The sequence below is a fragment of the Pseudopipra pipra genome, chromosome 4, assembly GCF_036250125.1.
Source record: "Pseudopipra pipra isolate bDixPip1 chromosome 4, bDixPip1.hap1, whole genome shotgun sequence".
Lineage (NCBI taxonomy): Eukaryota > Metazoa > Chordata > Aves > Passeriformes > Pipridae > Pseudopipra > Pseudopipra pipra.
Window position 1 is genome coordinate 64,265,231 of NC_087552.1, and position 27,999 is coordinate 64,293,229.

A 27,999-nucleotide genomic window follows, 5' to 3' on the forward strand; every position below is an offset into this window, starting at 1 on the left:
ATCACACAGCCACTCACTCAGCCCCTCTCTCTGCCCTCCACCCCAGTGGAATGGGGAGGGGAATTAAAGTAAAACTTGTATGTTCAGATAAAAGCGGTTTAATAATTGAAAATAAAGTAAAATACAGTAATAATGGCAAATGATAATGATAATAATTAGAATAAAAAGGGAAAAGCAAGAGATGCACAATGGAATTGCTCACCACCCACTGACCAATGTCAGATCTCCCTTCCCAAACCCAGATCAGCCATGCTTCTGGGTAAGTGCCCCCAGTTTATATACCAGGCATGACATTCTAAGGTGTGGACTATCCCTTTGGTCAGTTCGGGTCACCTGTCCCAGCTGTGCTCCCTCCCAGTTTCTTTTATATATCTTCTCACTGGCAGAGCATGAGACAAGGAAAAAGTCCTTGACTGAGGATAAGCATGACTTAGCAAAAAACCAAAAACATCAGTGTGTTTTCAACCCCAATCTCATTCCAAATCCAAAACACTGCACTGTAACAACTATTGAGAAGTAATTAACTCTACCCTAGCTAAACCCAGGACAACATGCCTGTCCTTCAGTTGATTGAAATTTGTATTGATAAAAATGGGATTTGAGAACAGACACTAACCTTAGTGCCCTTGACATATGCCCACTCTACAAGGGTAACTCCTTACTCCTGTGTTTTTACAAGTAGTGTAACTAGTTTCAGTGAAACTTGTCAGAAGACTCAAGATTTTTGATGGTTTTAGGACTTCTGAATTGATTCTAAAGGAGTCCAATACATTTAATTTCCCTATGCAGTTAGACATGAGTACTGTTCTAAGCTTTGACACACAATAGCATAGTGGTGTGCTGGTAACCAGGTGCTGTTGCTAACCAACCACTCCATGTGTTGGCTTGCAATTCCTCTGTCTTCCACTGACTGATTAACTAATAGGGAAAACAGGCATTGCTTTGAATGTGGCCCATGGAGTTATCCTCTGTCACTTCCTTACCATTAAGTAGCTTTATGAAAAAATAAATAAAACAATGGGGTATGACTGGGCTCATTAAAAACATATTTTGTTATTAAGCAACCTGTAAAGAACATACTGTAATATCAATTACTGGCTTCAGCAGTTTTGGGAAACGGGAGCGTCAAAGTACATGAAAGCCAATATGCACCAATGGTGTAGTCATTGATTTTCACAGGGCTGTGGGAGTCAAAAATGGAAATTGATATTGCAGTGATGACCTGGGTAATGGACCATTTCAGTGATTCAGTAGAAGTCCTGTAGGTAAGGCAAGAGATGCTCTTCTTTGGTGCCTGTTCCATATTCATGAGTTCTGTACTTAGTCTTTTATGCTTGTTTCGTTCAGAGTAGAGCTCTAAGTACCTTATCTTGACTTGAGAGTACTTGGCATCTTGCAGGATCAGGAACTGTGCTTGCCGAAGCTTGCTGCATTTAATTTAATTGTATCATTTTATTCACTGTTACTCACTCCATCTATCCCAAGGGAACATAGAGAAAGGAAAAGAGAAAGGAAAGAGTGCCAGTTAACGATAATAGCAGAAAGAAGGAACTAATTTTAAACTGCTTTGAAACATGCCTTCTGTAAGCAGTGTTGTCCTCCCCAGTGGCAGAGAGTTTAAAATTATTGAGAAGAACTGCAATAAACTTTGGTTTTTTTTCCAATAGCATAACATAGTGTACTGATGACACCTACTTACAAGCACTGTCTAAAATAGTTTTTTTAGCCTATGGAAATTGTCAAGTGGATAGGATGCAAAAAACCTCAAAAATCCATGCTGTGATCTTGACTTATAGTGAGGATCATACAGAGGGTTAATAAAAGACTTCAGAGATAGTTGAGTAAAAGGCAAATCAGCAATTACAATCCAGTAGGTTGTTTGTGATCATTGCCTTTAACTAGCTATTAAATCTAATGATCTTGTCAGCTGTAATATGTAAATCTTATATATAGAAATCTATACCATCTTTGTAACATGTTATGGTTATTTAACCTTTATAAAATACTTGTAAATGGAACCTTATTATAAGTGTAGCCCATATTTTGTGTCTTTGTTTTCCATCCTGCAGCAATGCTGCTTGTTGTGCAGATCAATATTGGCTTATTGCTCCTGTGTATTCCCCCATCTACCATATGTAAGAAAAGAGGATTTTCTTTAGATCAGCATCCCTATGCTATTGTGGAATTGTGCAAATGGGTTTAATTGCACACACAAATATTATGAATGGCTTCTGAAAGATCAGTTCAGGAAATGTCAGAATGAATGTTACCTCTTCCAGAAGAGACACATCTAGCCTTGATGTGAAGGGCTCCCATCTCACAGTGGATGAAATTAGGAGTTAAGCCTTTGTGTGGTGTTGTACATGAAACAATGTCTCTCCTCCTCCTTGTATGCCATGACATCCTACCATGTGGCAGGACCAGCATGATGGTCTGGGTGGAAGGAAGATCCAGGCTGAGCAATGTGTCATTTAGTGGATTCACTGTCAGCCCACTTTGAAGAAGGACAGTACTTTGAAGCAGATCTCCTAGTTGTCAGAATTTATCGTGCATTTCTTTGTCATACAGTGTTTGCAGTTTGGCTGAGCTGGATTGCTTAGAATAAACTAAACCAGAAGATCCACTGTGAGTATGTACCAAATATGCCCCAATCCCTAATAATGAGGACTGAAACCATTAATTGCCCTCAGCACCATGAAGGTCTCCAGCATGAATAGAACACTAAAAGGCTCTTGTACATTTGGGAGCTTGTGCAGCACTTGGAAGGTACTTCCCGTGCTACATAAAGGCCCATATGGCAAGTGTGCCTTGGTGCTTGCTGCTGTTGACCACCTTGAAATTTGCTCCTTTTTTTTTTTCTGGGACGACACCTGCCTCAATACTTTGTGTTGCAATCTGTCTTTGCTAACCCAGTTCTGAACAGTACCTTGGTCTTTTATACAGCATCTCTTTTTTTTCCATCTAGTTATTTTTTCAGCCCACTCTCTGCTGTCATCCCAGGTGGAAATGTCTTGCTGCTTCAGAGTCCCAGAAGATCCAACAAGGTACATTCTGAGGCCCCAGGAATATGATCGTGTTTATTATTGTACTGTGAGAAACCTGCAAACTTTTCTGGTGGCAGAATAACCCAGCGGCAGAACAAAGATCTTGCTAACCTCAGCACAGCCTCTGGTGCAAGGGGGCAGGCAGTCAGTGGTGTACAGAGTGCTGCAAAATGAAGTTCTCTGGATAACAATAACTATGCTTTCAGGGAGACACAGTGGATGTACCCGTGCCAAAGAGATCTTAACAGCTTTTCAGGTGGGACCACACCTCTGGGGCTGACATCCACTTGGATGCTTCCGCCTTGTGTCCTTGGGATCATAGTGCAGTGGTTCTGGAGGAGAACTCAGCCTCTAATGTTACTCCAGGGAAAGCCAAATCCCGTACATACCTCCTGTGTCAACACATATTTCTTTTACCTGCCGTCTGCAGTGGCCAGTCCCCTGTGTCAGATTTAGTGTTTTCATTGTAGGTAAGAACATGTCTGCACAGCAACACTAAGGATCCCTCCTCCTCCCCTTGAAAACAAGAACAAGTGCAGGCTGGGTTTATTTCTGAAATCAAGCCAAGGGTTTGTCTTGTTTTGCTGTTATATTAGAAAACTTCAAAGTCTTCTGTCACTGTTAATATATTACCCTGAATTTCAACTTAATTCTAAAGAAGGCAAACCATAAGATCAGTGCCAACCTAAATGTTAGTACATAAACTATGTGTGTATTTTATGTGACTAGCCATAATTAAGACTTGGCTTGTTTTCTTCTTCTTTCTTGGCCTGTGTGATAATGAAAAAACAAATCTGATGAATTACAGAATCACAGAATCAATGAGGTTGGAAAAGACCTCTGAGATCATCGAGCCCAACCTTTGACCCAACACCACCTTGTTAACTAGACCATGGCACTAAGTGCCACATCCAGCCTTTCCTTAAACACCTCCAGGGACAGTGACTCCACCGCCTTCCTGTGCAACCCATTCCAATGCCATTAATTATTTATCAAGCTTGCTTGTAATGGTAAGGCAGAATAAACCCCAGGTAATTTAAAACTATTTTAAAAATTGAAATTAAACATATTTTCTTCTGAAAATACATCTTAAAAAAACACCTTTAAAATAGGAGTATATACTAAGCCCTGAAATTAGTAAAAATTAATTTTAGTTACTTTTTAGTTATTTTTATTTCTTAAAAGTTTATTATATTGTTGTCTATTTTCAGTAGTCAAACCACTGCAGTCACTAAGTAAGTGAAACTGTAGGTTGCTGAGGCTAGAATACAGGTTTTGGTTCTTTCTGCAGACACAAAATAAATGCTGCCTTATTCTGGCATTTTCAAATAGTTCAGTTCAATAATTATTTAACTCCAAGCTGAGAAACTGACCTCTGCTGAAAGAGCAAAAAAATTGGTTTTCTCTCAAACTGTTGATAGGATGATCAGATCTACTAATTAAACACTTGGAGACAACAGGAATAAGAGACAATCAGATTAGTTTGCTAAATTTAGGTTAGCAAAAACTTCCTTATCAATGAGAAAATTTTGTAAAGAAAATGTGAGTTGACATTTTTCTTCAGGTATACAGCAGACTGCAGATTTTTACTTATCATAAAATAACTTCAAATGCTGTGTTATGCATTTGGAATTAATCAGAATTTTTAATCCTAATTCAGTTTGACAGAAGTTACACAGAAGCAGACATTTAATAAACAAGACAGGTGCTATTCATGGGAGCCTGACTCTAATACCCTGAAGAGTCCAAATAATAGTGCATTACTCAAATAAGGTCTTAATTTATTTTTGTCAGTAAAGAGGAAATAATAATGCATGCCACCAATGAAAATGAACTAAGTGAAGAATACAATTGCAAAACAAAAGCAATTATTATTTAAGGTTTTCTGCATGGTAATTCAGATTATCAAATTCTGTGGCAATCAGCATAGCTACAAGTTGTCTGTAATTCAAAGGCAGCATCATGACTTTCTTTACTCTTCATACAATTTCAGTATTCAAAGATAGAAATTTCTGTGATAAGGTGGGAAATAGAAGAAAAATTCAGTGGAAGGAGCCTGACAATTATGTTTTCAGTAGTTCCTCAGTGGCAAAAGGCTTACTCAGCAGTTCAAGGAGAATTGAAATGTTCTTCCATATATTGAAATGCTGCCTTACTCTGCAGGAAATCCCTTCCACTGCAGCGTCGTGTTCACTTATATGGTGGTTGGCCAGACTGAGACTAGGCATGGTCTCTTGCTTTTTCACTTTCTTCCTTCTTACTCCTGGTAACACCTTCTCTGTATTTTTCACTATAAATAGATAAAAAGAAACTGAGCACCATAAGGAAATTGAGCCAACAAAAGCCGTTTACCTTTGGATATGAGCTGAATGGAGAAACAACAACAAAAGCCCTCAGAAGGCCATAAATTTGGACTGAAAATGCTGAGCTATATTTTTAATTGTAATACTTCTAAATTCTGTGCTGTTACTTCAGCTTGTTTCTCAATGGACTTAAATGGTTTGAGATGAATAAAATATTGATTGGTGGGTTTGGATGACAGATGCTTCTAAATCTGAACACGCATAGCTAATATGAAATTCAAATTCTGATCAAACAAAAAAATTAATATGAATTTCATATTTTCTTGCTTTTAATAAGCACAGATGTCTTGCCAGTGGCTCAAGCTCAGTCAAGCATCACTGCATCACTTTTTGTGGGCTCAGACGTAAAGCCATAGAGTTCTTTCCATGTATGTGCCTCGCATGCAGAACCAAACTGATTGAGATTCAGGCATAACTGATGTTGACTGTTTTGAATGGCAGTCGTGGTCCTCAGGTAAAAATCCTGATACACTTTGCTTTTCCAGTACAATATGCATTTAGTAATTTAGGACAAGAAGGGTCCTGCCTCATCAATGAATCCTGTCCTCTGGTCTTGCAAGCAGTTTGATCATATAATCACCTTAACAGACCGATGCAGCTCTGGGCCTCTTAGTGCTTGATAATGGGTAAAACCAGATGAAGTCACTGATACTTCTTTTATCTTCTGCCAGGCTGCTGAAGATAACTAATGCCCTAACCTAAATGAACCATCAGTTTAGTGAACAATGGTGTATATATTTCAGAAAGAATTGCCATGTATGTAAAAATATTGTGTGTCTAGTCCATTATCCCCGGTCTGACACTGACCTGTTCCAGAGTGAGATTTGAGAAACTCTTTTCTGAAACATCGCACAGTGACCTTCCCGTGGGGGAGGCATTTTTGTAATGGCTGTCAGTGAGAAATGCACACAGGTTTAATTTTTTTTTTTTTTACTCCTGCTTATATAAATCATGTGTTCATCTGTTTATATAAACATTTAAGTTTTGCTTTTAATGATGGCAGTGAATTTCAGAGGTTAACTGACAATTTTTATATTTTAAATATTTCTGTCTTTCACCTTCACTGTTTCACTGAGTGAAGGTATACCAGACCTTGATGGACTGTGGCTATACTGCTGATTATTTTATATATGTCCATCATATGTCTTCTTGTTGACATCTTGCTGAAGCACTTATTTTCAAAGATAATGGAGGAAACTAAGATGCATAAACTAAGGAAATTAAGATCCATAACTAAATGCACTGTTTCAGCAGAAAACATATTAATGACTTGAATAAGAAGGCATGCTAGATTTTTTTCTTTTCTGTATTAGTCCATTACAGAAAATAAGTCTGAGGATCTCAAGAAATCTTTCTACTCTTTCTCCCATAATCCTAACACATTGTTTGCCTCTTTATTTGCAGTTGTGTGTTGATCAGAAGCTTTTGTATTCAATCTGTTTACAGTAGTGCTCCTGTCTCTTTCCTGAAAGGTTCTAATTAGTTTTGAATTTATCCGTGTCTAAGTAATTCAGACAGGATTAATGTATAGCAAACTGTGTCTGGATTAAAATCCTCATGTATTGGATTGCTGAGTGGACTGGTGAAAGCATGCAGTGGCTTTCAGTTCTAAGGCAGTTTGTGGTGATAACATCTTGGCACTTCTTTCATAATTGGTATGTTTTTAGGAAGTCTTCACCAAGAGGCCAAGGCTGTCATGAAGTAGAGCCTGTGCAGGTGTCTCTGAGGGCAGGGCCAGAGTGAGAAAGCTGACACTGATGTTCCCTCTACATTATTGATTCTAAGAAAGCCCAGGGGAAGGGCAGGGAAGGGGTTTTTTTGTCAGCCAGGGACTTAAATGATATTTCTGTTCTCCCCAAAGGGATGTCCTGAGTGTCTTTTCATAGAAATCATAGAATCCTGGAATGGTTTGAGTTGGAAGGGACGGTAAAGGTCATTTTGTTCCAACCCCCCTGCCATGAGCAGGGACACCTTCCACTAGACCAGGTTGCTCAAAGCCCCATCCAACTTGGCCTTGAACACTTCCAGGGATGGTGCATCCACAGTTTTTCTTGGCAACCTGTTCCAGTGTTCTCACCACCCTCACAGTAAAGAATTTTTTCCTAATGTCTAGTCTAAACCTTCTATCTTTCAGCTTAAGGCCATTTCCCCTTGTCCTATCACTACATGCCCTTATCAAAGGTCCCTCTTTGGCTCTCTTGTAGGCCCTTTAGGTACTGGAAAGTGCTGTGAGCTCTCCTCAGAACCTTCTCTTGTTCAGACTGAACAGCCCCACCTCTCTCAGACTGTCTTCATAGGAGAGGTGCTCCAGCTCTCTGAACATCTTCACTGCCCTCCTCTGGACTTGCTCCAACAGGTCAGTGCTCCTTGGGTCAATGAGTCTGACAACTCTGATATATCATTCCCTTAACAACCTGAGCAAAGCCAGCTCAAAGATGTGCTGGTTTCTGAGGCCATGGCCAAAGGATCCAGCAGCGATAATGTATCCTGATTGGGAAACACCTATGCCTGAGAATTACAGCTTCATTAGCTGCAATTAGCAGGAATAAGCAAGAACCTGAAATATGTCCAAGAGTGCAGAATGAGGAAAATCTGAAGAAAATTATATCCCTTTTCCTCAAAACCCTTCAAATTGGACAATAAATGTCTGTCTGTACAGGAGCAATACAGTGTACAGCCTATTACCTGGTTGAGTCCTGATGTGCATATAGATATGAAAATCTCATTTCATGGCAAGAATATACACAGTGTTTTCAAGGAGTGAAACTGAACAATACACTGGATACACAAATGAACAATATATGAGTAGTTACCTGTCATTTAGATTGATATAGATTGTAGACATGTAGATTGATGTATCTAGTACATGTATATATGATATGGGAATAAAATTAAAAAAATATTTTTGCCTAGTAGCATACATCTGACATCTTATAAATTGCACACATTTTATCTAGACAGCTCTATATGGGATGGAAAAAAAGAATTTATTGCTTCCAGAAGTTTCAAGTGCACAGCAATAAAACAATCTGAGGGTTTATTACATACTTTCTGTGATTACAAAAGGATCTTCACCTAATGCATGAGTCAGCCTGTCCTGATAAGTCTTACCAGAGATCATCAATTATTACTTACAAAATCAGCATTTATCCCCAGAGTTCCCTCCTTTAGGCAGTCAGTCCACACAAGACTCATCCTAGACATGCAACATTAGAACGACTCTGTCTTGGTGCTGGAGTTGTTCAGGACTCTGCCACTCATCACCACCATTAATGTCTGTCTTACTGGGAGGACCTGGAAAGGACGAGCTCTTTTCTCTGCTTGACTACCAGCATGAGGCTGGTAGTCAAGTGTTGTCTGGCTTCTACACTCTAAGGTTAAAGTTGCCAAAAGAGAAGTGGAGAAACATAAAAATATCAAAAACAAATGACCATTGCATGTGTAGAGCACACACATGCATGGATCACCCATTTTTGCTAGTTTGAGTAGAGAAACCAACCATTTAGCTTAGTTACATGTTAGCTCATTTCTTCTAGGCTTCATGGCAGAGGTGAGTAATGAAAAAAGGGGATGACCCAGGTGCTGCTGCTCTAACCTGGTGGGAATTTAAATCTCTGGGTCAGATAAACGAATTCTAAAGCTGTAAAACACTGATAGTGAAAGAGACCTGCAGAGCTTTTAAGTGTCATTCCCTTGTCCCAGTCTTGTGTGGGTTTGGATCCACAGAAAGACCTGGCTATATTGATAATCCTCATCCAATACAGACTGAGAATTGTTCTTTCAGTGCTCTTGACTTCATGTACTCTGTTCACCTTCTGTACTCTGTTCATAATTAATTATTTGCATATTAATTATACAAAGCACAGGTGCCCAAACTGGTAATTTTTCATGATACTGAAAGATTGTTTTACTGTACTGAATAAGCAAAATCCAGCTCTCTTTCCCCATTTCTCCTTCCCCTTACATTGTTTCTGTAGCTGGTGTGTTGTCAGCCACCCTCTACAGATTGTTTGTCTTGATTTTCACCAGTTCATCTTTAGATTGGCTCACTGCACAGCAAATGCTGTAGCTACAGTTCCCAGTGAGATATTTTAAAATTCTAATTCAGTCTTGCTCCTGCTCAATATGTCTGCAAACTGTCAAATTGATCATAGCATTCGCATCACTCAGTGTCTTCTGCGTAAGGCCAACACGATCAGCACTTGAGCAGCTTTCATCTTCTCAAACTACTTGTTTCTGCTGATATACATTCTGCACAGAACTCAGAATTTATCATTGTTTTTAAAAGAAGGAAGTAAAATATCAGGAGAAATTTATTTTTATTTCTATTTTGTTTATTACATCTTCTGTTGTGATTATAAATCACAGAATCTACTACTCCTTATATCAAGGAAGAGGAATTTTAAAATACTGTTCATCTGAAGTTTATAGGAAAAGTTTTTAATGATTTTTCATTTTAAATGCATTTTCAGGGTTGGGGCTTTTTTATTGTTTTGTTTGTTTGTGTTTTTGTTTTTTTTCGTTTTGTTTTGTGGGATATGAGTTATATATTAATTTCTTCTTTTCCTTATCATGGAGTTTGAGGATCTCAAGGTGTTATGGAGCTGTATTTCCACTATTTTTCCTACATGGACCTCCAGCAAAGTTGCTTTTGATTTCAGGAGGTACCATTGCGTTGAAAATTGTCCCTCCGATTTTGAAACGGTTAAAAATAATTAGCTTTTATTCAGAGATTTGAAAGGTCAAGAGAATGCTACGAATAGACCTGAGACGAATGGCAGTACCAGATGCAGCCCTAAACCGAAAGAAGGGATGCTGCTGGATAACTGCTTCCATGTCATCTGAGTAAAACCATGTGCTCCTCCTGGTGCCCTGCTTTCCTCACACCCAGAGTTCTGGATCTACCTTTGTGAAGTGTAAGGAGAGAGAAGGGAGTGAAGTACCATGCCCTGACCTTCCTGCACAATGACTCTTAACAGTAAAAAGAAGTTCCTTCCTTTAGGGTCAGATTCTGACATATTAGGAATATTCCTCCCCCCTGCCTTTTTTTGTTTTTTATTTCCTCTGGCTGTATCCATTCTGTTTTTTGAGACAATGGTCTGGTTTTGCAGATGGATGTTTTACTTGTGGTTTAAGCTTCCTTTGTTCTCAGAGCAGCATCAAGAAATTTGTTGGAGTCATTTTGTGACAATAAATAGTAACAGCTTCTTTCTCAAGGAAATGACACGGCCAGGTCTGGTTGCACCAACAGTTATGCTAAAATAAGCAGAATTTGAAAGGGAGTAGAGCTACCAGAAGTATAACATTCCTGCACATTTTGTGAGAACAGGCTGGCTGGTGAAGACGGTGTACCTGTTAGTGTTGGAATACCTTTGATTCAAAGTTGTTCAGGCATCAGTATCAATCCATCTTGAGTATCAGGTTTTCTTAATGCTAGTAATTGTTGATGTACATATTTTAAATCAGGGGAACTGACTAAATCATAGTTTATTTTGATTGTAGTTTATCACTGGAAGGCTTTGTCTGGGAAAAACTGGATTCTCTGTCACTTTTTCAGCAATTGTTTAATTTTTAACTAGATAAGCTTTTAAATACAGCTTCTGAATATGGCACAAGAAATAATTGGTGAAATTTGAAAGGTTCTCAATGTCCTTAAAAACTATTGAAAAAATAATTCAATTTATTTATTTATAAAGAAGAGTTTCTACTGCAGAAGCTCAAGGCAGATACCTCAGTCTCCCTAATAATCCTGTGCCTGTCTCCTCCCATGTAATTTAAGAGCAGATATAACACTCAGATCCTTATATTTGATCCATTTTTCAAACTCACAGAAATCAGGTACATCATGATGCTTTCAGAATGTAAATATTTAATACAGACTTCTTCCAGGAGATGGAACCATATTGATCCTGTGTTCTTAATCTTTAGAGCTTTATGATTTGTCTGACTGAAATTTGAAAGCTCTCCTTTCTGGGGTTTGGAGTTCTCTTTCCATTTATGCTGAACAACGTGACTAAACCCCAAATCACTGGGACTGTAATTTGTGTAACTTGGTTTTGCAGCCCCTTTGAAACAGTGTGGTTTGGTTCATTATTGGAATAGACTGTACCTCAAAACTCACTGTAAGATAAGGTTCTAACATACACAAAGGCTGTAATTCAAACAGCAAAGCAGATATTTTTCAGAAGGACTAGTCATTAAATACAGTAAAATCAAAGCTTCAAACACTTTATATATGTTGAGATTGTAAGTTAGGATAATAAAAGCTTTAGTAAAGAGGATTAATTAAATTAAGTCATATGCAGACCATAAGTAACAGAACATTCACTGTGACTGATGAGAGGGCACTTGATTTTAGTAGAATGGGCTTTCTTTCTGTGAAATTAATTATACATGTTTTTCATGGTTTAGAGCTCGGATTTTAACAAGTAATCTACGCCTTACTTCTATTCAGGTGGATATTAATTATATGGTAGAGACCATAATTTCTGATGTTATCAGTGACAAGACTTTGCTGAAATCAATCTGGAACAGACTTTGCACCTCATTATAAAGCAAAGGAGCAGGTAGGTGCCATGTGATGTTTTAGTTCAGTAGGCAATGTAGAGAAGATTGGTGTGCAGCAAAAACTTAAAAACTTAAGTTGTCATCCTGCATGAGGCTAGAACTCTTTGGAAACTTAATACTTTGCAGGTCCTTTTTCCTGGTGAACATTACGAGAGTTTTACTATCACAATACATTAGGAAGAGTTCAATACATTTTAACCAAATGTTGTTGAAAATGTCCAGTAAGTAAGAATAATAATCTGTCCAGCAGATACAGACTTCTTTCTGCAATTCTGTTTTTGCCATTAGATCTTTAATCCTATTTGTCCAGAACACATACTCCAGTCTACCCTCTTGATTTCTGAGACACTCAGTCATTTCATATTCCTAAATCCTTCGTGACTAAGTAATGAATTCTTGCAACTCAGTAATCTTGCACCATTTCCTTCACCGAGGTCAATAAGTGGGAGACTTTAGGCTTGGTGCTTTTGAACCCAGATGTTCACATGGCTGACTTGCTTAATATCTTGCAAAAGTCAATTCAATTTCATGAAGTTCATAGGAATAGAACATAATGCTGGTAGTTTGATAATGCCCTTGAAGCAGTGGAAAATCACATCAGTCATTGAATTTCACATGCCTTAGCTGTTATTTTGTTGTTACTTCTTTGTATCTGAGTGTAGCTTCATAGGGATAGAAAGGTTTGCTTGCTGCTGCTCTCCCCTTTTATAGTTAACCTACTTTGCATTTAAAAAGTTAAAATGGTGATACAGACAGAGCAGAGATATATAAATAGAATACTTTCTCTCAATCTCCCGTAACAGAGGTTTGGAGAAAAAGAAAGGAAACAGGGCAAATACTGAATAATCTTTCCCTGGTGCCATCCAACCTTTCTGTAAATGGCAACTCAGGGACTTTCAGACCTGGATGTTTCATCTGTACCGTGATGCTTAAAAGCCTTGATGTGCTATTACCTCTCTCTATTGTGTCTTTATACTTCTGGCTTCCACAACATCTCATGTGGAATTTGATTATGCTAAGAAGTGTTTCATATTATATGTTTTAGACCTTCTGCATGCTGAATTCCTGAGCTACTTTCTCCCTACCAATTATTTCATAGAACTGTACTGTACTCCTCTTCAGTTATCCTTCATCCAAGCTTAAGAGTCTGACTAGCCTCTTCTCACACAAATGTTGCTCATACTTCCAATCATCATTGTTGCACATTTCCTTCTTCAGGTTCTGTTACATCCTTTGTGAGATGGGAAGATCAGCACTCCACAGGCTATTTCATTGGGTTGGAAGGGACCTTATCCAACTCTCCTGCTATGGGCAGGGACACCTTTCACTAGACCAGGCTGCTCAGAGCCCCATCCAACCTGGGCTTGAACACTTCTGAGGATGGAACATCCACAGCTTCTCTGAGTAAAAGGTAGACAAAACAGTTGAAACCCTCTTTGCATCTATTCTCAATTTCTTTTCTAAAAATTTGACCATCCTAGGGGAAAATAATGTTTGAGTAGTTTGTCGTGCCATTTACAAGGTCTTTACAGGGCATTTACATTACAATCTCTGGATCCCTTTCCCCACCCACGAGGTGGGGGAGCCCAGTTCTAGTTCCATCTCCATCTGAAGAACCATTCCGACGTCTTGAGGGATGGGGGAAGGGAACTCCAGCACTAGGGGTTTCTCAGGCCCCGAGCCTGGAGGGGAGAGGTGCCCTCCCCTCCCCCCCACGCATGTGGTCCCATGGCTGGCACAGAGACAGCACACCAGCGTGGAGAGGAGGCAAGAGAGCGTTTATTGCTGGAGATGTTACATTTATAGGGTTAGGGAGAATCACAGGTTAACCAATTAGAAGTCTCAAGGGGTTTACAGGAACACCCAATCACAGGAAGGGGTTAACAAGGTCCAATGAAACACCTTAGGACATCTTCCCAGGACATTCCTGAGATAACACTACCGTGGGGGGTCTTGGGAAGAAGAAACACGTGTTTGTAAAGAGACCACCAAAAGCCATTTTAAGACATGTTTAAACAAGTTTCTCATCAGATTCACTGCTACAACAATCAGCTGTGCAGTTCATCCAGGAGGGTGAGACCTTAAACCTTCTATCTCCTCTAATGCACCCTTTCCTTCTTTTAAAGATTTTCAGAGCTTCCAAATGGGTGGGATCACTTCACTGGATATGACTGGCTCTGGAGCAGATACTTTTTTGACTTGTACTTCCTTTAGCCCTTTCACTTCACAGCCCCACAGCTACCGCTGGCTGCTTGCTTGGCGTAACTCTGCTCCTCAGGTTATGTGTGCAAAGATGCTTCCCAGGTTATACATGCTAATATCTGGCATATCCTGCTACATACACTACATACATACATATACTGTGTTTGTTTATATCTGCTGTATATGCTCCTTCTCCGTTGCTTTGTTTATCTGGCTCGTCCTACTGCCTTCACATGCATGGAGTGACAATTGTGACAATATTTTCTTGTGTCTCAGCCCCACCTTCAAGTGAAGACTTTAAAAAATCGCCAGGTCTTTGCAGCTACAGCAATAAAAATACTAAATAAAACCACTAAATACACTGTTAATAACGAGCACTCACTATCATAGTGTTGTATTCATGGTTTTACGCACAAAAAGTCTTTTCTACTTATGACATGATAAAAAGCTTTATTGATGGATGAAATGTCTGCTTTAAGAAAGGTACAAAATATTCCACTACTAACAAACTTCTACCTAAGATATATTTTTCTCCTCATAATTTTAGACCTGTATGTACAACATGTAAGGGGTTTCGAGAATAATAAATGAAAGTTGCTGTAGAAATAATACAGGAGTGCTCAAGAATGACTTTTAAATGGTTCGGTGAAGTAGATACTGGAACAGCAATCTAAACTCTATCAGACAAGGTAATGGAGGGTAAAGAAGCTGGCGAGCAGAGTGACTGGAAAACTAAATGATAATATAAGCCTAAAGCATAGAAGAGCTTTGAAAAATTGTATGCAAATGAGCCAGGAGACTAAGGTATACAGGAAGGACTATAGCTTGAAAGGAGTTAAAGGAACATCTGGTTGAAAAGGGATGAGGAGCTGAGCCAAAGGTGTTGCTGATCGCTTTGCTCAGGATGCATGACATCCCTGCAGCTGAGGGCTAAACTCCCATTTGTGGTGTTCTGGTTTAAAATAAGGCCTGTTCACATGCAAACTGTGGCTGGTAATGGCCATCTGGTGAAGTTCTTGGCTCCAAATCAGGATCAGCTGTACCTCAGCCATTCTCGACAAAGCCTTGTTCTACAAGGCTTAAAAAATTCCTGGGGATCTGCGGTCAGCAGAGTGACCATTCTCTTCCAAGTGTTGGCAATTCACCTTATGGAACTTTTCCTGATACTTAACCTTAATATTTCTTTCTGCACTTCAGACCCTTTGGTTCTGGCCACACCTTCAGCTGACTAGAATGAGATCTTGCTGCCATATTAGCTTGAATCTCAAGCTTCACTCCTCCCAAAATCAGCCCTAATGTCAGTATGATATCCTTGTGAGTGACCTGCTCACCCTTGGAGACAGGGGACTCGGGTCATCAACAAAATAGTACAGATGCTGTATATCTGTCTAATTTTACACAGAAACATTTGCACATTGGCCTGACAGCTACTGGTAGCTACTATTTTGACTGATACCCTGACTATCTAGCAGCCAATCAAAAAGGTATCAATCCTCCGTGTTAAGCCTCAAAGAAAATCCTAGCTTGAAAAGGAGAATGCTTCCTGGAGAAATCCAACCTGGGAATAACACGGGGGGGTGGGTGGGTTGGAGGGGACATTCATAGCTGGTGAATTCTAGTTTGAATGTGTTTTATTTAAAGTCTTCTGATGATGGAAGGCTTACTGATAATTACTGGAGAAATACATAATAAAAATAGCAGAGAGGAAAATTCAGTTTTCATGTGAAACAATCACAGAGAAAGTTGTTCTCAGTGCTTTTCTAGAACCAGATAAATGCTCACAGGCTTCTTTTAGCAATAAAAAGTACTCTGAAAAGAAAGCTCAGCACCCCAATCCAGCCACATGACAAAGTATCCTGAGTGAATCAGCATATCACATGCCTATCACAGGAGAATCCTGTGGGAGTTTTAGAGATTTGATGTGTTTTGATGGCCTGGCTGCAGCTGAATACAACAAAACAGCAGATGCTACGTTGAAATTTTGTGTGAGGACAAGACTGTATTTAAGTATCTCATCCAACGTGGTTCCTTGAGGATTAGGAAAGAGGATGTTCAGCTAACATGCCAGATGAATGCCTTTTCTATACTGGTCAGTGCTATGGCTGTCCTGGCTCTACAACCAAGCCTAAACTCAACACGTGGTGTTTGGAACAATTAACCATTGACTTCAAAAGGGATAGGAATTTGATGTAATTTGCTCTATATTTAGCCTGTTGATAGTGCCACACATTGTTTAGTTTAGCTTAGTCAATGCACAGGGCTGGTACATATTAAACATTAATATCAGTCATACAGCAGTGCCACTTACAGACTCTCAGATCGTTAGCCAGAAGCGCAGGTGTGCAAATGAGGAATGTTGTGGCATCAAGAGCCAAATCCTTCTGCCTCTCACACCTGCACTTGTTTAGAAAATAAATAGAGTCAAGGAAAGCTCTTCTAAAATATTATTGTCCAGGGATTCCTTGCCTGAACACTTGTGACACATGCACACATATATCAAAGAAGAAGATACTGTTCTGAGAAGTGTCAAACGCGTGTATGGCACAGAAGGTGACGTGATCTGCTCATGCTCATCAGAACAGCGGCTTCCAGGAGGTGTTTGATTACCTGCAGACTCTGGCCCTGACTCACTAGACTGGTGTATGATTACCTAAAAAGCCTCATCTTTCTCCCTCCGAAGGCAATAACGGTGTTCTCATCTTGTCATTACTGGGTCATCTCTCAGCAATATTTCATGAGATTGTAGTTCACATTCATGAGCTTCCAGTTAAAGCTTTTGCAAATATCTTCTTTCTTGTTTGTTTGTTTTAAGGGAGACACTGAAACACTTCCATCTGCCTTCTGTATTTTTTTGTTATCTTATTGTAGGTTTATTTATTTTAATATTCAGAATTGCAGGGTCAAAATAACCACAGAAGTAAGTGGTATGTTTACTGATTTCAGTGAAGTTATAAAGGCATAGTTTACAATCTGCATGGCAAAATCTGGTATTAGTTGCAGAGACCCTCATGAAAGCTCTGCTGCTAAAAAGCAAGGTCCTCTTGTAGTACAGGATACACAGGTGCCCAATACGTATGTTATGGAGGTCTGGATGAGATAAGAAGATAAAAAGGTGGTACAGAACATTCATAGTCAGTAAACCTTTCATGAAGAGAAGTCAGATCCTGAATTGCACCTCCAGGGAGCTCCCTAAGGAAAAAGCAAGCGCGGGTGTGAATCTCTTCCTGGTGTCCAGTGACAGAAGTGACTCCAGGAGGAATCAGTGCAGTCTCTGTTAGTGTCAGCTGGGTGAGGCAGCGTGAGCCCAGCAGCCTCAGTGACAGCTGGGAATGGCAGGACTGCACTTGAGTAGAGCTACTTGTCTCTTTTAATCCTAGGTGTGAATCTGGCTTAATGTGTAACACTTAGGGAAACCACAATTATAAGATGATGATGATGGGGAATATTGGCAGAACTATTTAAAGTAAATAACCATAGTGAAGGGAAAGAATTAAACTTTTCAGAGAGATTGAAAGGGTATCTAAATAACTGGAAATAATGGAACCTAGTCAAAACAAAATTTTTAGGAAACATATCTCCTTAGCATTGTGGCTCTAATGGAATCATATTTTCTTACACTTGAGCTTATTTAAGGCATACATCCACCTAAAAAGATCCCTGTAGGCTTAGTTTGTTTGGCAGTATGGCTATCTAAGGTTCAAACCCAACATTTACAATAGGAGAAGAATAAGTGAATGACAGTATCTCTTAGGACATTATTAAATTTGATGTATATGTCAGAGGTGGTCAACTTCTGAATGGCCATAGGCTACTTTTATTCCCTGGTAGGTGTTCAGTGACCATAGCTAGCAGCTGTATTTCTATGGCATTGCATGACCTGTCCTAGATTAGCATCCTTTGATTAACCATACACTGGAATGTCCTTTAATTTGGCTGGTCTGTTGACCTGATGGCAGTCCTGGGATCCAGGTATCTCTAAGGTTTCATGCCTCTAAGATACAAAACAAACCTCAGATTAATAAGTGGCCACTCCTTTTAACTGTGCTGCAAATGGGTTTCCAACCTAGCTTAGGGGTCACAGCATGAATAAGACTTTGGAGTAAGCTGGAAATAGAGTGCAGATGACAATATGACAGCTTGCATGGGGGCACCATTAGTGTGGGAAATACTACCGTGAAGTCAATCCTCCTCCGCTGAAATGCTAACGCTCAGTGAATGCAATGGGCATGAAATCAGTATTTTCACCATTTTAACCCTTTTTAAAAATGCATAAAAACATTTTGTTTCAAGGGATTCAAAGGAAGATTCCTGGTGAAATCAGTGGATTTACTTGCCTCACTTAAGTGTGTGCTCAAGGTCTCTGCTGATTTGCAAGCCTTGACATAGGACCTTCCTGGTATTTTTTTTTTCATTGCAAAGTAATGTACTCAACATATTTTCCATAATTTGTAACTCAACAACAAGCACTGTATCAAATGCTGCTGAGCTGACTGATCAAGCTAATAAAGTCTGGGGCCATGTGCAATACTCCACAGCTTGACAAAGAATTAGACTGGTTTTGGAGACAGGAAGAGACTCAAGCAATATATAAAAAAAGATCAAATATGCACCTGATTCACAGTAATACTCATATCCCTAGGAATAACTACGAATCTAGCTGAGGTGGAAAAGCTAGAAAATTAAGGTGCTTTGAAAATGAAGTGGTAAACTGAGAATGAGAAATATTCTGTATCAAGCCTACTACAACTGTATCTCTTCACTGATACTGTTTTCTGCTGACAGAAGAGACCCCATGAGAAGTCTTGTTTTATATTTTTTTTCTTCCCAAACCAGGACATTTGTGTCCAGTGATGCAGCTCTATGCAGGCTGAAACTATGAGAGCACTGCTGGAAAATTGCAGGAACAATGATTTATTCCTGGATTGAAAGCGGAACCAGGGAAAACACATAAACACTGCGCTATAGGCACAAAGGGTGATTATTTTTGCTGCATGAAACAGTTTTAAACTTCATAGGGAAAAGTAATTTTTGACAGTATGGTATAGGTGGTTTAGATCTTATAAAAATAGCTATGGATGTTTTATTTGCTTTTCAGACTTGTGTCTTTGCTCTACTATTCAGCTATTTTCAATGGCTTTTCTTGAACAAGACTTACAGTAGTTAAGTTTATCGGTGGATGAATTTATATGATTACAGCAGACCAAAACTGCAGAATCTTTACAATAGCAGAAACAAATCTGCAGCCTTACTGCATTTTTCTTGAGCAAATTGTCTTGGAAGAAAAGATATGATCCTTCTGTTCAATTGATATTTTTTTAACAGTTATATTTATTTTAAGTACTTTGGGGGATAAATGTATTACTTCTCTGGCTACACTCTGAATCATATATGAAGTTAAAATGAAGTGAGGGAATTTAGCAGTAGATTTGTCACTAAAATGTATATAGAAGTAATTCTCTGTTTCTTTGTCAATTTTTACAGTTTGGGTGATGCAAATTCAGATTTCATATGTTCTTTTGTGAGCCCTAAGCAGATTTGTGTTGTTAGGTGTTTCTAATGTCACCTTTCTCAGATTTCTGGTTCTGTCTTCTGTAGTTCAGGGATGCAGAATTATCAACCAAAGACAGGAAAAAAGAATCTAGTTATGGTCCCTTTTTCTTAAAAATGATTTCCTAAGGCCAGGCTGGATGGGGCTTTGAACAACCTGGTCTAGTAGAAGGTTCCCTGCCCATGGCAGGGGAGTTGAAATGAGATGATCTTTAAGGTCCCTTCCAACTCAAAGCATTCCAGGATTCTGTGATTCTAAGTATCATTTCAAAAGCAGAAGCAATCATCTCAGGTCCTGTAATGTAATAACCACCAAATGCTTTTACAAGTTTAGTCAGGCCGCAGAAGATGGTGAGAAAACCGTGCTAGACATTTCTGCCACAGCACTGCAAAAGAAAGACTAAAATGCTGAAAAATCATGAGAATGTCTTAAAGAATGTGACATTAAAATCAAAGTCTTGATTCCACTTTCTTTGTCTTCCAACATCCTGAATGTGGAAGATTAATTTGTTCTGTGTTTTCAGTCTTTGAAAACATGAAGACTATCACACCTGCTAAACCCAGCATTGAGATTTTTATGCAGCTGATTCCTACAGCTGGAGCTCTAAGAAAAATATATAATATTAATCTATAAATATAAATATATGAAATATATAATACTATAAATATAAAAATATATAATATTAATCTATAAGATGCTGTATAGGCTTTATATATATTAGAATCATAGAATGGTTTGGGTTGGAAGGGACCTTAAAGATCATCCAGTTACAACTCCCTTGCCATGGGCAGGGAAACTTCTACCATGTTACTCAGAGCCCCATCAGTCCTGGTCTTGGACATCTCCGGGGATAGGGATTCCACAACCTCTCTAGGCAAGAGAATTGTTTCCTATGGATACACATTTGCTCTTATTTACCTCTCACACAGTCCTTATTCCCAGATTCCAAGTGAACAATATACCAGGCATATGGGAAAACCACAGAAATTTCCCAGAGTTCCCTGGGTTTTGATAATCCCAAAGAAAACTGAAACAGGACTCATGCCAAATTTCTAAATGCAAATTAATTTTCTAAAGCACGTGGACTCTTAGCTCCCATTGATCTTTGTAGAAATTAGGAGCCAAGAGCATTGAAAATGCCCACCTGCATCTTTAGGGATTTAGACTCTTTCACAATTCTGGATCAAAGAGAACTTCAGAGTAGGCTGCAATCGTTTGGGGTTGGAGAGAAAATATTGCATAGAAAACAAAAAAAAATAGAGAAATACCTTTCTTTTGGTTATTTTTTTTTTAATCCTGTGTGTTTATATGAGGTACCAATAATGGATTGTATAGAGGGCTGTTCAGAACAGTATGATATTTATGCACCCATTTGTTCTTTTCAAGTTAGTTAGGTCATCCTGTGTTCATAGGACAATAATAAAAAGTACCTTTTCTTTGGGAAAAGTAGTATAATGTCTTGATATAGGTAACCTGACAGTGCAAAACCAAGACTTTTAAGATGTTAAGAATATTGTGGGGGTTTTTGTTGTTTTCCTGCCTCAAATGCAGAGCAAGAATGACTTAAAGAAATTAATACTTAAATGGAGAAATGGATTTGATCAGAGGAGCCTTGGAAAGTGTGAAGTGCTTTGTATTTCTCCAGCTCACGATTCCAAAGCCCTCCAGCCTTTTACTTACACAAAACATCTGCCTTCAGCTGTTTCAGTTTTCAGAAACAATGGCTTGTAGGAGAGGAATTGGCACCAGTTGTCTTTTATGTTTCTATTACTTTAATTTTCACTATTAACCATACGGCTTTTTTTTGGAAAATTATCTTCTCCAAAATGTGTGGTAGTCAGGTTCCCTGGCATCTGATAGTTCACATTTTTCACAGTGCTACGTTACTTTCAGTAACTTCCTTTTTTGGGGAAAGACTTAACCTTTATCTCTTCACTGAGACCACGCAAATCTATATTGCAAACAAACAAGGAAAAAAAGAAAAGACATGAAAAAGAAGAGCCAGCTCAGAAAAAAGGTACTACCTAAACAAAATTCATGCACTATTCTGTTAATTATTTAAAGCAGACACTCCTAAAGGTTGTTACTTTAAGTAAATCTATTTCACAGATTAAAAATAGTGTGGTCTTCTGTGATGTTTTAGTGCAATATGTCTTTGCAGAAAATCCTCTCATTTTTCTTGGTTTGGCTTTGAACCAGTCAGTGCTATATCTGCAGACCTCAGCCATGAGACAAAATTTAGCAAATTCCCTGGAAAACTTGGAGCAAAACCCTTCGCCATCCCTTAAAATAGGCATGCAAGACCACACAGTTGGGACCCAGTCCCACACCCACTTAAGCTGGTGTGCTTGCAATAGAAAGGATTTGCTTCATGGTCAAAACCTATTAACCATAAATTGGAGCCTACTCACATCTGCATTCCTCACTAAGCTCTTTCCATGAAGAGTTGAAGGGGATTGAGGTAGCTGTAAACATGTCAAACTGACTTCCCGTGAAACATCTACCAGATGGGAACATCTCCTATTAGAAAAATGGTGCCTTCAGGGTTCCTTTGCAAAAGACTAAAAGACTGATTTAGAATGGGTTTTGGTTGAGCTTAGTAATTTATTTTTCTCACACAATTTTCTCAGAAATGCAACTGTATTAGCAAACTGATTAATAAATGACACTGATAAAAGTACTGTTAAGATTAGATCAGAATTTAAGTGGCTGGTAAGACATTGACAGTATTTTTGAAAGAAAAGGAACTGCATAGTTGTACCTATATGAAGCTGAATGTAAACCTGAGAATTATATCCTTCACATCCCATTTTAATTACCTAAATACCAAAATCTTTCTCAGCTTTCCATATTTTCTCAAATAAACTTAATTGAATTTTAGGGCAGAAAAAACACAAGTGCAAAGCTATTCTGTGAAAAACAAGTTCCCACAGTCTGGCTGGTCTCATAAAAGAAAAACCTTTTGTTCTGTTGTGAGCTTTTGTAGACAATGAATCCAGTTCTCTCATGTTTTCAGAATTTTGCTCATTAATTGTTGATGAGAAATTATGAAGGTTGAAGACAGGTAATCTTACAACAGCCACCAAAACATTATGCTTCACCTTACATTTTCTGTTTCAGACTAAACCCTGTTTCAGGCTTTATGGCATAACAAATGTATACAGGTTAGTTGTATTTTTTTGTTCTTCTGATTGATGGAAGATAAAACTTCAGGGGCTTAAGGCAGCTTGTATTTATTGCCAGCTTGTTTGCTAAGTGACAGTAATTTTACAACTTTTTTCCTCTTTAATTTTATGAGCTAGAATTGAGAAAATTATAGTGTATATTCACCTACTCACTAGTAAAAGTCCTGCAAGGTGCTGAGCAGCTCAGTTATGTCATTGAATTAGAGGAGAGCTGATGATGCTCAAAGAATGAGGTTTCTAGACAACCTCAGTGACTCCCTGTTTTTGGGCTACTGGCCTAGTGTGTGGTTGTGTCAGTTTTTACTGCAAACATGCCATTTGCTAACTGGATCCTAGTAAAACTGGAAGCTATTCAGCTTTTCCTCAAATCATTTACAGCTCTTCCAAATTTTGTCTTGTAAGTGTATGTCAGTACACCCATACCTGAAGAGAACTCCTTGTAATCATCAGAGACAATACACTACACTGAATTCCACTCTTTTATATTGTTCAAATTCGAACAGGATAATTGAACATGTACTTTGTAGCTTTGTCAGTTCTTCATAAAACAAAGGCAGCTACTTACTTTTTGATTTCAGAACTGCCCACAGAAGTAGAGTTTTGTTTTTCTAGTGACAAGGAATGCTTCCTATTAATCAGGCTTTCTTCTGTGGGCATCTGGGTGGACTGGTGACAGCAATGTATCAATGAATTAATGTGAACAAAACAATCTGACACCTGCTTGATTTTTTTGTTCTCTCAAATGGAACAACTATTGAGAAAAGCGTTAAGACACATAGATTTGTTGAATATAGAAAGTTTTTTTTGGTAGTTGTAGTAATACAAATAGAAATTATTTTGAGAGGCCTAGCCAAATAAAACCTCTGCTGTTTGGCATAAGGGTATGGCATTATTTATAATAATTTGCATTTAACACAAATAAAGTATTTGAGCATTGTTAATTGGGTAACAAGGCAATAAAGCTTTGGCATGTATTAATTTGTTAGCTTAGAATGTGGTCACAGTGAGTAATAGGGCTGTTTTGGAGTCAGGCATTTTGATAGGATACGTGTGAGATTAAGTTGCTTTCATGCATGAGCATTTTGTCAAAAACCCTGCAGGTCACTCTTAATGATGTTGTTAACATAAACACAATGTAACTGGAAATTGTTTTGTATCTAATTAATGGAATAAGGTATCCTAAATGCATCTTGATACATTAACTTAAATCAACCTTTAAAAGAGGTGAACACTGTACAAGAAGCATGCTTAAATGGGTAATTCTTCTGTGATTTTCTACCTTATTGTGCATCTGCAGTCTTCTTGCATTATCAACCTCAGAAGGCTATGAGGATGAAACATAGAATAAATTGTTAGCAATATTTTTAATTGCAAGCAAAAAGAAATATTAGCATGGCATCTTGGTTTCTGCCCAAGCAGAACTTGAAGCTTTCTCTAATACTTTCAGTTTTTGATTAGAAATGAATCTAGTAAAAATAAAGTGGGTTAATTGAAGCCTTTTAAATCTTAATATAATCTGACAGTCAGTAAAAATGTGAGTAGATGTTTATTAGTATAGCACTAATAATTCTGCCATTAACAGGAAGAAACTGCCTTGGATTTACAACACTATTTTTTTTCCAACCTTTTCTATTTCTATTTCTATTCTGGGACTAGAGGAGCTTAGAGGTGTGTAGTACTCAGTTATTTGTCTTTTTATTTGCCTTTGTGTATTTGCTGAGCCAGAGTTTATAGGAGATATAAAAGGTGACAGACATTTAGGGAAGCCTCTTTACTTTAGAAATCATTAAACTAAATCTAAACCATCATTTTGCCAACCTTAAGAAGTTCCAGTTAAACAAGATTTGCAACTTCTGAACCCATAAGAAAATTTCAACTAAATTGGCAAACTAGGGATGTCACAAAAATAAATGTCAAGTTTTGTGATAAAGGAAGACTTTATTAGTGGATTTGCTAGGTTCCTGTGGAGATCATGGAAAAGACATTTTGACAGTGGGGAAAGACTCAAGCAGACCTTGCTGTTGACCATAAGGTGCAAGGCTGGAGGAATGCAGGCTTCATTAGTTCTGGGACAACTTCTCGGGTTTTTTTTCCTTTTAGGTCTCATTATGGGAAATGCCAGTAACTGACAGGTACAGAGAGCTTGACTTAGGAATGTGGATGTTACCATCTCTTCTCTTGGCTGCTGCTCACTGGGAGCCCCACCTGTTGAACACAGTGGTGAATGCAAAATGAATGAGCACAACAAAGTCCAGCTGTATTCAGTCAGATGAAGTATTAGGGTTTGTATGCCAGTTTTAACATGTAGAGACTCGGGCCCTTCCACCTGTTCTGAGTATTTTTAGGTTATTCTACAAATGTTGGGTAATCTTCACTATTTCACAAGAGATAGGCCATAATGTCAGAATCAAAATTACTGAATTTCTAGTAATAGGCAAATCACCCCTTCATGTTGGTTGATACAATTGTGGTTGGTCAATGTTTTCTTAACAATTCAGCATTGCATTTTTTTCTCTTGTTCCTTTTTGTGCAGAGATGCCAAAGATGGAAAGTAATTTGCTTAATATGCAACTGTTACTCCAACAGGAATGACTCTGCCTGTGTGTCTTCTGTGAGCTGTTGAATCACTGCCCAACTTCTGCATCCCTAAAGAACACACCCAAACAGCAGGGATTCAAACAAACGTTTGACCACCAGCTGTCATTGACACCAGTTTACAAGAGTCATAAGGGGTTTGTCTGGAAAACTAACTTTCTGCCCACTTAAACCCAGGTGGTTTTCCTCTTACAAGGGTATTGTTTCAGGGAGATAAGACACTGTAACAAAGCTAAATGGATGCAAAGATCAGTCTTGTCTCACGCTCCTGTTTCACTTCCTTTAGACAGCTCCCTACGGCTTCTCCTAGGCCTTCTGAGCTTTTGGTATTGTTTCCAGAAATCAAGATCTGAGAAAAATAATTAATCAACTTGCTCTTTACACAAGATATACCTTGAGGAATGAATTCAATACATCACCCCTTCAAGAGTCCCAGGGACAACTTCTGATGACCTGGGCCACGTGGTGCTGCCCACCCAAGTTCCTGCTGCTGCCCAAGCTCCTGCTGGCACAGTATTTGGGGCAGAATCTCCAAAACTGGCAGCTGGAGATTGGCAGAGGAGGGACAATTTCTTCTTTTAGTTCTTTTAGCTGTTTTGAGACTGTGGGGCTGTGCTAGAAACTGTAAAAGAGGACTTTATTGGGAGCTGCAGAAAAAGCACACAGGATTTAAAAAAAAAAATATTTTAACTTCTGTATTTCTTTTGAAATGGAGAGTGATTCTGAATTTGAAACTGCCTTCTAGTTTGAGCCATTACAGTAATAACAGGACAGGTTACCATAGGTCTCCTAGCACTGAAGGTGTACAGCTAATATGTAATCATATAGCTTGCTGAAAGTAATTTTTACATTACTTTGGGATGACCAGGTCACTTTAGGTCATTGTGGTAGTCATCCCAGGCCTGTAATGGTACAGTTAAACCAGTGGATACTATTTTTTCTATTAATCTTCCTAGAAAAGCCTTTGTAATCCTAATTTTCTAGGCCATTAGGGTAAAGGCAGATTACAACTAAAGCTGGTTTATTAACTTTACTCACCTTGGTTTTACCCAGCTTGGATCTCTTCTGTTAGGTGCCTGTACCTGGAGTCAGTACTTTCCTCAGTGGTCTTTCAAACTTGTTTTTCTGACACTTAGGTCTCAGCAACTTTATTTTACTGTGAATTTAGATTCAGTTTTGGAGTTTGCCCTGGACTGTGCAGCAGGTTGGACCAGGAGTCCTCCAGAGGTCCATGCCAACCTCAGTTATTCTGAGATTCTAACTTGTGCCCTCTTCACATATGAGGCAAACTGCTTCACAAGTCCCAATTTATTCACAGTTACACGACACGCTGCAGTGAAGCAGGAAGAGTACCCTATGGTGCCTAAATCTTCTTCCACTGCTTCACCTGTCAGTTTTGAGTTACGCTGCACAGCCCCAGTCGTTGCCCCTCTGCCGTGAGCATTTCCTGATGCTGCTATGGATCAATCCCAAATTACAAGCCACATGTTCCCACGGTGGGCAACACTGGATTAGCAATTGGCTCCGGACAACGCGTGTGACGAGCCTGGTGCCTCCCAGGAGCTGAGGGGCAGAAGGACGGACAGGGTCCTTTTCCCCACGGAAGCGCTTCTTGTCTTAATCACATGAATCCTGTTTTTGCACCTGCTTCATTTGTTCCTCGGTTCCCCGCTGCTGACCACAGACCCCTTCCGATCTTTTCACTGCAGCGTCCTGGGAGGGACGGCCAAACCAGGGGCCATCGCCCGTGTCCAAAGGGGCAGCGGTGAGCGCTCGCCCTGCAGCGCACCCGCCCCGAGGGGCTGCGAGACTCTCGTACGGGCGCTCTCGGAAAGCCTCTCCCCGGAGCTCTGCGTGAAACTTCGCAAGCGGCGGGTTCTGCCGCCGCCGGGAGACCCGTCCCCGCCGCGGCTCCCGCGGGGCGCGATGCCCGTGTCCGTGTCCATGTGTGCCGGAGCCCGCCCGGCGTTTCGGCGCGGACCAGCAGATGGCGGCGCCGCCCCGGCTGGGCGCGCAGCCCCGCGCACGGCGCTGCCGCCGAGCCCCGCTCCGGTTACAGCCCTCCCCCGCCCCCGCCCTCCGCCGCGGTGTCTCCCTCCCTCCCCGCCACCTCCCCGCCTGTCACTACCACGCCGGAGAGCCACCATGGCGCACGGCGGGCCACGCGTGTCCGCCGCCGCCGCTCCGCGCGGGGCTGCCCGGCTGCCGCCGCTGCTGCTGCTGCTGCTGCTGCCGCCGCTGCTGGGCGCCGCCGCCGCGCCGCGCTGCGCGGAGCCCTGCGGCCACCCGCGCCCCGCAGCCCTGACCCGCGGGGCGCGCAGCCCGCCCGAGCCGCGGCCGGGCAGCGGGGAGGCGGCGGGGAGCGGCCGCTCCAGGAGAGCATCCTCGGCGGCCGGCCGGGAGCAGGTCTCCCTCATCAGCACCTCCTTCGTGCTGAAAGGGGACGCGTCTCACAACCAGGCGATGGTGCACTGGACGGGCGAGAACAGCAGCGT

The 27,999-nt window shown here is 39.9% G+C and overlaps 1 protein-coding gene and 1 long non-coding RNA gene across 11 annotated transcripts in view; one reads left to right on the forward strand and one right to left on the reverse strand.

Moving 5' to 3' along the window:
• Nucleotides 1-82: 82 nt before the first annotated feature.
• LOC135413505 (uncharacterized) lies at nucleotides 83-27,538 on the reverse strand. Of its 2 annotated transcripts, XR_010430262.1 has the most exons (3): nucleotides 26,543-27,532; nucleotides 5,201-5,334; nucleotides 83-1,475 (listed from the first exon to the last, which is right to left on the reverse strand). It is a non-coding gene; the product is annotated as an uncharacterized LOC135413505 (long non-coding RNA). The 2 variants fall into 2 exon arrangements; XR_010430261.1 differs by lacking the exon at nucleotides 83-1,475 and having other exon boundaries at nucleotides 4,809-5,334; nucleotides 26,543-27,538.
• SORCS2 (sortilin related VPS10 domain containing receptor 2) overlaps nucleotides 27,416-27,999 on the forward strand; it is a 546,495-nt gene continuing 545,911 nt past the window's right edge. For all 9 annotated transcript variants that reach the window (XM_064653301.1, XM_064653303.1, XM_064653306.1 and 6 more), the window contains exon 1: nucleotides 27,416-27,997. In XM_064653301.1, the coding sequence (XP_064509371.1) occupies nucleotides 27,431-27,997 (567 nt within the window). In that variant the 5' untranslated portion in view covers nucleotides 27,416-27,430. The remainder of the gene's footprint in view (nucleotides 27,998-27,999) is intronic.